This window comes from Myxine glutinosa, chromosome 3, assembly GCF_964187855.1.
Source record: "Myxine glutinosa chromosome 3, kmMyxGlut1.1, whole genome shotgun sequence".
Classification (NCBI taxonomy): Eukaryota; Metazoa; Chordata; class Myxini; order Myxiniformes; family Myxinidae; genus Myxine; species Myxine glutinosa.
In genome coordinates, this window is record NC_136263.1 from 97,525,143 (window position 1) to 97,537,223 (window position 12,081).

The 12,081-nt window shown below is 49.4% G+C and overlaps 1 protein-coding gene across 1 annotated transcript in view; it reads right to left on the reverse strand.

Annotated features, from left to right (window-relative positions):
• The window catches only part of LOC137423353 (transmembrane protein 184B), a 92,877-nt gene that overhangs the window by 14,423 nt on the left and 66,373 nt on the right, over positions 1 to 12,081 (reverse strand). The window contains exon 7 of the mRNA XM_068110400.2: positions 3,245 to 3,414. Coding sequence (XP_067966501.1) covers positions 3,245 to 3,414 — 170 coding nt within the window. The remainder of the gene's footprint in view (positions 1 to 3,244; positions 3,415 to 12,081) is intronic.

A 12,081-nucleotide genomic window follows, 5' to 3' on the forward strand; every position in this document is an offset into this window, starting at 1 on the left:
GCAATTTTGGTGGCCACCCACAATGGACCGCAGTTCTTTTGCGGCCAAGCACCACCCGTGGATGGACCTATGGGTCAACGTGGCACCTATGCCATACAGGTGAACCACTTTTAGTTGGCCCCCTGACGGCCACAATACAGAAATGGACGCGGTTGGCGCCTTTCTTTATTTTTAAAGAAGTACGAAGGCCAAGTGCACCACACGAAGAGCAAGAGACACCTGCAGGGTTAGGGGTTGTTGTTTTTATTTTAACTAGGGCATGCCCGTACTATATATATATCTAAAATTATATCCCCCCCCTCTATTTACATGAAATGGTTTGGTCCATGAAATGTTTTGGTCCATTCGCAACGCCAAAGCGAACGGCGAACGCTTTACATGAAATGGTTTGGTCCATGAAATGTTTTGGTCCATTCGCAACGCCAAAGCGAACGGCGAACGGCTTGCGAGTACAGTGACAATCCCCCCCCCCCCCCCCCTCTATTTACATGAAATGGTTTTAATTAGTTTTAAAACATAGTTTAACGCCAACATAGCGGCAACATAGTTTGCCAACGTGAAATAAATGAATACGCTCTCAAATGTGCCGTCCGAGGCAGAGTGTGTTCACCACGTTCGGCACACGCGATAGCTCGCTGCTCTCTGATTGGTTGAATCGTTTTTTGGACATAGCTCGGTAAGTAATTGTCCGATTAATATGAAACCTTGAAAAGGCACATCCTCGGGTCCCCAGCAATATACCTGGCAAGTTTAAAGTATATCGGACCCGTGGTTGTCGAGAAACAGCGGTCACAGACAAACAAACAAACACACATACAGAGATTACTGGAATTATAGATAGATGAACAATGGTGACTGCACCGGATGGTGCTGACTGTGTTATGGGGTGGTGCTTTTGGTGCTTGGAAGGGGTGCTCTGCACATTATTAAAGGCCGTAAGGCCACAGAGCACTCGTGGGTTGGTGTATCGATGCTGGCATGCGTGCTCTCTCTCTATGCATAACATCTGCATGTGTTCCTCCAAAAACAGGTCCTGGATCGTAGTGTAAATATCAGCGTAGTCTTGTAAATAATGCTCCCTACCGGCTGTATGTTTAGTTTGCGAATTCTTTCCGCGATTCGGTTATCCTGTGGGCGTGTTTCTGTGAGGAGAAGGGTGCAACGTCGCATGGGGACATATTTACTCATTTGTGAATATCTGTAAAACTGTCGCACTCAGGGTAGAGTTAATAGTAGAGGGAACTACATCTGAGTGCCACACTAAAATAGGTAAAAAATTATCGGGTCGGGACGCCCCGAGGGTAGAGAAGGGTGCAATGTTGCGGATATGGCATTTGGCCTCCATATCCGCTTGTAAATATTCCCCTATTTCCCCAATACTCCCCAACTATCCCCAATCCCCCATTCCCTAGTCCCATTGCCTGTAAATAACACTCCGTAGAACCGACCTTCCCCTTTTTCCCCCATTAAATGTCGTGCCCAGGTCCACCGCATCTCACGTAGACAACTTTCGGACATCTTGCTAGTTATTCTTAGTCTATGTCAGTTAAGGACTCGTTTCCATTAATTCTGACTCTTCGTTGCACCAGAATGTGATTGTATGGCACCAGTAGTGAGTTTAGGACCTCCCCATACCTCCTCCCATCTTCCCCATGAAACAACAACTACAACAACGGCGTGCGGGGAGTGTGCGTCCTCACACCGGCTTGGTTAGCTGCCATTGCCATGTGCGCCCACGGGGTTACCACGAAGGGGCTGGCTGTCAGCTCCTCGTCAAGGGCGGAGCCGGTAACCCCCCCGCACCCAATAAGAAGGGCGGACCGATTCCATCTGGGGCGGAGCTAACTAGCCGAGGGCGTGTCACTCCCCGCCGGATATACGCAGCGACTTACCGGACGTGACGTCAGATGCGCCTCAGCCACGAAAGAGAGAACCAGACGCCACCTCGGAGCGCTGTGAGACCTCCCGCATCTCTGGACCGGACCGGGTCGATTCTGTCCCTGAGCCAAGAGTGCACCTTGAGCCATCGACTACCCGCTTTCCTTGCCATCAATCCCCGTGTGAGTCAGTTTTGTCCTGTTTATCTGTCGTCTGTCGGGGCTACTATAAGACCGTAATTAAGTGCCTATCTTTCTATGCTGTCCCTCTCATCCCTGTAATCTAACCTTCCGCAATATTATAACCTCCTCCGGAGGTCTTGAGAACCGTACCCCTGGTGTCATGTCATTTTAAACCCAGCCGTTGTGTCCTTTCCTCAATTGATTTAGCGTAGCGCGACTCGGCCAAGGTTCGAGTATAATCGGGTAACTTGTGCGAACACGGCGGCCATTCCGCTCGGCCCACCATAACATCAAAGTCGTGTCCGTAACAATATACTGCTGTGTGATGGATCTACTTTCTCATTAATTATTGAGCATACAGTATTTTGCATGTTTTCTATACAGTGTTCAGCATTTAAGCGACATTCAGTATGATGATTTGAATTTCCAAACATTTTTTTAAAAACAACACAAATTTAACATGAATGCATGTATTCATAATGACAAACCATAAATCTGTGAAATTGTTACAACAAAAAAGTTTGTGGAATGCACGTTTGGCTTAACAAAAGCTTTCTGAATTTAGAAGTACAAGTACAGTAAGTCCTCACTATACATTGCAGATGCATTCCTGGAGAGTGCGACTTATAGTGTAGTAATGTATAGCGGACAGAATTGTTGCGTCTGAGGCTTGCAAACAGGATATGCCTTGACGCTGGGATATTTTGTCTCACAAACGGCTGAAACAGTTTCCAATTACTGCATTCGTTTTAATTATTTACACCTTTACCATACCATAACATTCCATTTTACCACTCAGGGGCACACAACGTTGGTTCATATCTTCAATCCACATTGAAAGCAGTCTCTCCATGTTTTCCATCACCTCACTGAGACTACGAACATACTGCGACCCATTGATGCTCCATCGTGTGCCATATAAAGTCTTTCCACAAAACCCAAACGTGCTTATAATGAAACAAGTCAAAGTTTTGCGATGTATATCGCACAAAAGGTAGTAATCGATCAACGACGTTCAACTGAAACAAGGTATCGCTGGACAACATACAGCGTGGACCTCCACTGCTACACTCATTACTGCTACACTCAAGTACAGCTGTACAAGTACAGAAAGAGTAAACAAGCTTCTCCATGGGTCACTGCCAATAAAATAAAATCAAGGAGAGAGAGAGAGGAAGAAGCACCTTGCCAGAAGGAGAGGAAAATGACAGATTTGATGGTGCAGAACTTCAGCACAGGATCGAAGGGTGAAAGCAGTTCCCGGGTGGTAAAGTAGAAAAGGAAGAGTGCGTAGAGTGCCAGGCTTACGGAGATGTTATAGATGATCGTTACATAGAGGTATCCACTTGACACACTGTATGGGAGAGAAGAGTTCAAAAAAAAAAAAATGCTACAATGACACATGCATTGTTACCAAGAAAACTGATGAAAATAATGAGGATGGGGCTTGACATGTAATTAATTATGGCATATCACCATAATAGGGATGTACTTTGCCAACAAAATTTTAGAATAACAATTAATATATAGTATTTTGAAAATGTCCCATTCAAATGAAGTTCAACTGAACAAGCACGACTAATGATTTAGTATTATTTTACACGATCCAGCCACTTCTGTGTACTTTTTATTTTCCTCTCTACAACGCAGTCTCAAGTCGTCCCCAAATGAAATTTGTACATAACAAGCATTACGCCTAGGTCCCCCGTCGGTGAAGTGATGCGAGTTGACAAAGTGGAAGACGCAAGGCGGCCATCTTGGATTTTGACGTGGCGACCCAATTTTCAATAGCGTTCTTCCTTATGCCGAGATACACACACACACCAAATTAGAAGTTGGTACTTCGCTTATTTTTCAGGATATTCATCTCACAAGGTTCAGACATACATGGCGGCGGCCATCTTGGATTTTGACGTGGCGACATAATTTTCAATAGCGTTCTTCCTTATGCCTAGATACACCCACACACCAGATTAGAAGTTGATACTTCGCTTATTTTTCAAGATATTCAGCTCACAAGGTTCAGACATACATGGCATCAGACATACATGGCGGCGGCCATCTTGGATTTTGCCGTGGGTTGCACCCACACACCAAATTCGAATGCGGTCCTTCGCTTACGCACGCACGCACACACGCCCGCATGCACGGATGGACGGACGGACACACGGACGGAGGGGAAAACCATAGTCCCCCTTTCGCTCCGCTGTGCGACGGGGGACAAAAAGGAAATCTCAATAGACTTCTTCGAATAGAAACAAAATATAGTATCGATGATTTATTTATTATTATTTATTATTAATATTATTTATTTATTTATTATATTTATTACTATTATTTATTATTTAATATGATTTATTACCCACGCTCCATTTGTTTGGGCAGTGTATAGGCAATTAGTATATTGTTGCGGATATGGGATTTGGCCTCCATCCATATCCGCTTGTAAATATTCCCCTATTTCCCCAATACTCCCCAACTATCCCCAATCCCCCATTCCCTAGTCCCGTTGTCTGTAAACAACACTCTGTAGAACCGACCTTCCCCTTTTTCCCCCATTAAATGTCGTGCCCAGGTTCACCGCATCTCACGTAGACAACTTTCGGACATCTTGCTAGTTATTCTTAGTCTATGTCAGTTAAGGACTCGTTTCCATTAATTCTGACTCTTCGTTGCACCAGAATGTGATTGTATGGCACCAGTAGTAAGTTTAGGACCTCCCAATACCTCCCCACAATCTCATCTCCGCATCTTCCCATCATCTCATGGAACAACAACAACTACAACCACAGCGGGGGCGGCGCGGCCACGGCGCGGGGAGTGGGCGTCCTCACTCCGGCTTGGTTAGCCGCCATTGCCCATGTGCTCCGACGGGGTTACCACGAAGGGGCTGACTGTCAGCCCCTCGTCAAGGGCGGAGCCCGGTAACCCCCCCGCACCCAATAAGAAGCGACGGGCCGATTCCATCTGGGGCGGAGCTAACGAGCCGAGGGCGTGTCACTCCCCGCTGAATAAACGCAGCCACTTACCGGAGGTGACGTGAGATGCGCCCCCAGCTTGGAGAGAGAAGTCGCCACCTCCGAGCGCTGAGAGACCTCCCTGCATCTTTTGGACCGCGCTTTATCCTGTCCCTGAGCCAAGGTGCACCTTGTGCTATCCATCGACTACCTGCCCTTCCTTGCCATCAATCCCTGTGTGAGTCAGTCTTGTCCCGTTTATCTGTGGTCTGTCAGGGCTAATATAAGACCGTGTTTAAGTGCCCACCTTCCTATGCTGTACCTCTTGTCAGTGTAATCTAAACGTTCTGCATACAAATATTATAACCTCCTCCGGAGGTCTTGAGAACTGTACCCCTGGTGTCGTGTCATCTAACCCAGCCGTTGTGTCCTTTCCTTCATTGATCTAGCGTAGCGCGACTCGGCCAACGTTAGAGTGGAATCGGGTAAACTGTGCAGACGCGGTCATACCAAACCGCTCGGTAAACTAACATCCAAAACCGCGTCTGTAACATTTGGTGTCGGGAAGTGGGATTCGATCCGGAGCGCGTTTCACGCGCTCGAAATTATAACGGCGAAATTTGATTGTGTCTTACAAAAAAAAAATAAAAACCCGAATTTTGAAAGTCGCGCTATGGCAGACCAAGACGGCTGGGTTCCGGTAGAGGAGAGTGAGGCAGGGTCGATCCAGGACCAAAATGAGGGACATGAGGAGAGCGAAGCAGTGAGGGTAGCAGACGCACAAAATGGCGCCTCGCACATGGCCACGGCGACCGCGCCCGCGACCGTGGTAGCGCCGCTGGTGGATTCGAACCTTTTCCTCCTGCAAATGAGGGCCCTTATGGAACAAATGGGAGACCAAATTGGAGGTTTGAAAAACAGTATGGGGGTAATGAGGGACGAATTGAGGGCTGATAGTGAGCGATTAGAGGGCCAAATGGGGGTAATGAGGGACGAAGCGAGGGGTACCGGTGAGGGATTAGACAAGAAATTAGAGGGGTTAGACAATGGGATAGAAGGGGTGAAAAATGGGTTAATGGGGGTAGAAAACAGAATGGCCGCTCAAGAGAATCAAATGGAAGGGATGCAAAAGGGGTTAGAGGGGTTAGAAAACAGGATGGAAGGCAAATTGAGGGACATGAGGGACCAAGCGGAAAGGGAAGTTAAACAAATGGGGCAGCAGATAGAGGGGGTCAGAATGGGGGTAGAAACTAAACTGGATGCTCACAGGGAGGAAATGGAGCAGATGAGGGTGGCATCTGGGCAGGAGATGCAAGTGATGGGAGAGGAGATCAGAAGAGGTGTGAGTGAGGAGGTCGGAGGAGTGCGCGAGGAGGTGAGGCACTGTAAGGAGCGCATGGAGAAGGAGGTGAGAAAGGGGACTGTAAAATTGCAAGGGGGTATAGAGGAGTTGACGCTGGGAGTAGAACAACTGACAGTGGGACAAAAGGAGTTGGGGGACCAGGTAAAGAAGAACACAGCGGTAATAGAGGGTTTAAAATCGACACAGAAGGAGATGAAAAAGGACGTAGGGGTAATTAAAAAAGAGTGTCAGACGGTACATGAGGACTTGAAGAGGAAAATGAACAAGGTGGTAGAGGTGATGGAGGTTAAAGAGCGGGAGGTGCGGGAGCACATAGAAAAAAATAAAGTGGAGTTAGAGGAAGTACTTAAACGGGCGCACGAGGAGATGAAGGAGGTGAAGCAGAAATTAGAAGAAGTGGAAGAAGGGGTGAGCGAAATTAAGAAGCGACGGAGAGGGGATAAGAAAGAGATAAAAGAGGAGGTAAAAGAATTGGTCCAAAGTCTGTGTTTGGATCGTGATGATGTGCTCATTAACCGGATGAGGGATTCGCAGGTGATGGAGGAGAAGCGAAGAGGAAGAGGACCCGGTGTAAGTGGTGACCAATATGGTCGTGCGTATGATGCGCCAGGTGATTTAATGAGCTTGGGGGTCGAGATGGACCCGGGTGTTCGTGAGAGGCCGCTGGTGAAGTGTGCGACAGGTCTGGTGTGCGAAAAAGGAGGTGTGCGAGAAAGTCCGACTCTGGGGTGTGTGAGGAAAAAGTGCGTGCCAAGGAGTGAGGGTGCTGGCGAGAGTGAGTCGGTCGTAGCGCGTGTTCGAGGGAGCACATGGAAGTGCGGTGTGGTAAGTGTTACAGAGGGTGTGACGGGAGAGTGTGTGCAAGAGTGTGCGTGAGAAAGGTGTGTGACGGACAGGTGCATGGGGAAAGAGTGCGCTGTCAAAGGCAAGGAAGAATGCACGCCTGTGGTGAGTGTTACAGAGGGTGTGACGGGAGAGTGTGCGCAAGAGTGTGCGCGAGAAAGGTGTGTAACGGACAGGTGCCTGAGGAAAGAGTGCGCTGTCGGGAGTAAGGGTGAGTGCGTTGTCAAGAGTGGTGGTGAGAGTAGTGAGAGTGACAAGGAGCGTGAGTTGGTTGTGACAGGTGAGCGAGGATGTACACCTGGAATGGAAGGATGCACACCTGGAATGGTAGAGCGTGAGTGGGAATGCACGCTGGAATTGGTAGTGAGGCACGTGGTTGGGTGTGCGAGTGAGAGCACACCTGTGATTGTCACAGAGGAGATGACAGAGGAGGGGGCGCGAAGAGGTGTGTTGGTGAGGTGTGCGACCAACGAATGTGTGCCAAAGTGTTCGGTGGTCAGGTGTGTGACCAAGGCTGTGAGTGGAATGAGTGTACCTGGGTGTGTAAGGAAAGGTACGAGGAGCAAGGAACGGGCTGCGGGGTGTAAGCATGCAGGTGAAGCATCGACGTTAAACGGGTTAGAGGTTAGAGCGACTTTTAGCCGAATCGGGCCCTCGGTGCGTGCTGGGCCTCGCTTTGAACGGCCGCGTCCGTGCTCCACTAGGCGGAGCGGGCAGCTGGATAGGAAGGGTCGTCATGGCGACCACTTTTTGTTGAGGCATTCCGGCAGGTCGAGATCGGGCCATGGGATGGCTCCGTGCCGAGATGGTGCGTGGGATCTCGGCCCGGGTAAACCTCCTTCCCTGCAGCAAATGCGGGACGCATCCAGCCGCTGGCACCAAATAACCCGCATTCATGGCTTGGCTGTACGAAGCCGAGCTTTAGAAGTTAATTGGCGCACCGAGAGGCATTAGTGAGTAGACTGTGTGACGAGGATAGTGTTTTGGCCCCAAAATTAGAGAAAAACAAAATTTGATGATTGGCAAATGATTGGCAGATGATGAGTAGTGATTGGCAAATTTTTGATTTGTTGAAATTTGCTGTACAAAATTGGTAGTGAGAGATGCCCCGATGTGGTGGGATGGCAACTCTGTCATCCCTCACGAGTGGGGCAAATGCGCTATAGTTTATGGGGTGTATGGCAGTGAAAACTAGCCCGGGTGGGTTAGGTTATATTGATAGGGATCTAGCGAAGATGACATTAGGTGACGATAAGGTTAGATAGTGACTGATACCTGTAGTGGGGACGCAGGTAGTTTAGTGTGGATGATAATGACGAGGGAGCGCAATAGTTTAAAGGGACGACTGGGAAGCGCAAGTTTCAGAGGGGAGTAGTTAGATGAGATGATGCTGTGTGAGAACTGGACAGGTGTGTGGAGCAGTGTGGAGCAGTGTATGAGTAGTGAGTGTTGTGGATCAGCGCGAATGCGCTTGGGGAGAGAAGGGTGCAGGTGGCACCAGGTGTGAGAGCACAGGTGTGCAAGTACAGGTGTGTGGAATACATGGAGTAAGTGGTACGGAGTGGTGTGCATGGTGCGAAGGTGTGAATGGGGGAAGAGTGGACCCCCATCACGGATACCCGGGGCGGGTAGTGTAAGTGTTAGGTAGAGGGTATAGGTAAATTATGGTTGGATATTGGCATTTGTGGTGCGGTTGCAGAATGGTATTGTGGATGGGTGCATTAGTGTTGTGGAAATGGCTGGGCGTGTAGCCTGTTAGTGTGTGTAGTTGTTTGGGCACTCCACCACTGTGAGGATGTCGGCCAGGTGAGGCCGCAGGTGGGCTCTGGGAGCCGTTAGTGTCATTGGGGCCCGAGGATCCGGAGGACGGACCCGGGTAGCCCAGTGCCAGAGAGGGCACCGAGTGGGGAGAGCGCCAGAGGGCCTTCCCCAGGTAGTTAGGTTAGGGTAAGGAGCAGGTAAGCTCGGGTGGCAACTACAGTGGTGGAGGTGTGCAGGTGGGTAGACCTGCGGGGAGAGCTACACGTCGCGGCCCAGAAATTGTGTGAGGGCACCGGGAGATGAATCGGGGGAGTGAGACCCCAAATTGAAAAGCACCACAGTTTGGTCAATGGGAATTGGTTTTTAGAACCCATAGTCTAAGAGGGCCAATGGTTTGGCAGGAGAAAGACCCCGGGTAATGTAAAGTTGTTAAAGTCATTTAGGAAATAGTTAGGATTGATGAACCTGTCGCACCATACGCAGCCACTTACCTGTGGTGATGATGACTCCACACCTGTGTTTCTTTGTTCTGTGTGCAGGAAATGAGAATTGCTGTGTGGATTGGTGAGACGCATCACGACGTGGATGAGACGTTGGGGTGATTCCATCTCTCCCTCCTTAGGAGGGACTGATGATGAATTGGTGATGGCAAATTTTGATGTTGAATTGGAGATGGCAAATTTTGATGAGAGTTGGAAATGGCAAATTTGATTGGTTAGGAGGGAGAGAAGACGAATTTGGTTTATGGGAGGAACGGGGAAGACAGTAGGGACGTTTGTTGATTTGTAAAGTAGATGTTTATGGGTAGTGTTGTGTTTTGTGGATACAGTAAGGGGTAAGGGAGGGGCAATGTAGGTTACCTGGTGGGGGGGGGGGGGCGTACGGTAGGAACGTACCTGTCTCACCTGGTTCCCATGTGCCCCTAGTGTGCATTACCTAATGTTGCGTGCACTTTTGCGCCCTTACCACCTTACTCACTTGTCTTCTTCTTTTGTCTCCCACCTCCGAGGATCTGGCTTTGGGGCAGAGAGAGAGGAGAGAGAGGTGCTGGCTCCGCAGTTGTGGGCCTGCACTTTCGCTGCTTGCTGCCGGGATCGATACACCGTATGGACCGCAATGTTTGTGGCCGCCCACCATGGACCGCAGTCTTTTGCGGGCAAGCACCACCCGTTGATGGACCTATGGGTCAACGTGGCACCTATGCCATACAGGTGAACCACTAATAGTTGGCCCCCTGACGGCCACAATAAAGAAATGGACGCGGTTGGCGCCTTTCTTTATTTTTGAAAGAAGCCAGAAGGCCAAGTGCACCACATGAAGGCAAGACCAGCGGCAGAACATCGGCCGGCTGCGACACCACCGGTGACTCTCGAACACTTTATTGGTGCACCGGATGGTGCTGACTGTATGAATAAGGGTGGTGCTTTTGGTGCTTGGATGGGGGTGCTCTGCACATTATTAAAGGCCGTAGGGCCACAGAGCACTCATGGGTTGGTGTATCGATGCTGGCATGCGTGCTCTCTCTATGCATAACATCTGCATGTGTTCCTCCAAAAACAGGTCCTGGATCGTAGTGTAAATATCAGTGTAGTCTAGTGTAAATAATGCTCCCTACCGGCTGTATGTTTAGTTTGAGAATTCTTTCCGCGATTCGGTTATCCTGTGGGTGTGTTTCTGTGAGGAGAAGGGTGCAACGTCGCAGGGGGACATATTTACTCATTTGTGAACATCTGTAAAACTGTCGCACTCAGGGTAGAGTTAATAGTAGAGGGAACTACATCTGAGTGCCACACTAAAGTAGGTAAAAATTTATCGGGTCGGGACGCCCCGAGGTAGAGAAGGGTGCAATGTTGCGGATATGGGATTTGGCCTCCATCCATATCCGCTTGTAAATATTCCCCTATTTCCCCAATACTCCCCAACTATCCCCAATCCCCCATTCCCTAGTCCCATTGTCTGTAAACAACACTCTGTAGAACCGACCTTCCCCTTTTTCCCCCATTAAATGTCGTGCCCAGGTTCACCGCATCTCACGTAGACAACTATAGGACATCTTGCTAGTTATTCTTAGTCTATGTCAGTTAAGGACTCGTTTCCATTAATTCTGACTCTTCGTTGCACCAGAATGTGATTGTATGGCACCAGTAGTAAGTTTAGGACCTCCCAATACCTCCCCACAATCTCATCTCCGCATCCTCCCATCATCTCATGGAACAACAACAACTACAACCACAGTGGGGGCGGCGCGGCCGCGGCGCGGGGAGTGGGCGTCCTCACTCCGGCTTGGTTAGCCGCCATTGCCCATGTGCTCCGACGGGGTTACCACGAAGGGGCTGACTGTCAGCCCCTCGTCAAGGGCGGAGCCCGGTAACCCCCGCACCCAATAAGAAGCGACGGGCCGATTCCATCTGGGGCGGAGCTAACGAGCCGAGGGCGTGTCACTCCCCGCTGGATATACGCAGCCACTTACCGGAGGTGACGTGAGATGCGCCCCCAGCTTGGAGAGAGAAGTCGCCACCTCCGAGCGCTGAGAGACCTCCCTGCATCTTTTGGACCGCGCTTTATCCTGTCCCTGAGCCAAGGTGCACCTTGTGCTATCCATCGACTACCTGCCCTTCCTTGCCATCAATCCCTGTGTGAGTCAGTTTTGTCCCGTTTATCTGTGGTCTGTCGGGGCTAATATAAGACCGTGTTTAAGTGCCCACCTTCCTATGCTGTACCTCTTGTCAGTGTAATCTAAACGTTCTGCATACAAATATTATAACCTCCTCCGGAGGTCTTGAGAACTGTACCCCTGGTGTCGTGTCATCTAACCCAGCCGTTGTGTCCTTTCCTTCATTGATCTAGCGTAGCGCGACTCGGCCAACGTTCGAGTGGAATCGGGTAAACTGTGCAGACGCGGTCATACCAAACCGCTCGGTAAACTAACATCCAAAACCGCGTCTGTAACAATATTATTAATACATCATTGCTGTATGATTTATTATCTTCAACAATAAAAGTCCTTCTTGGCCATTTGAGATAACATCGTGGGTTCTGAAATAATACACTGTCGCGGTTTCCGGAAGCATGGCACAATCACCTTGCACCGGCCGAT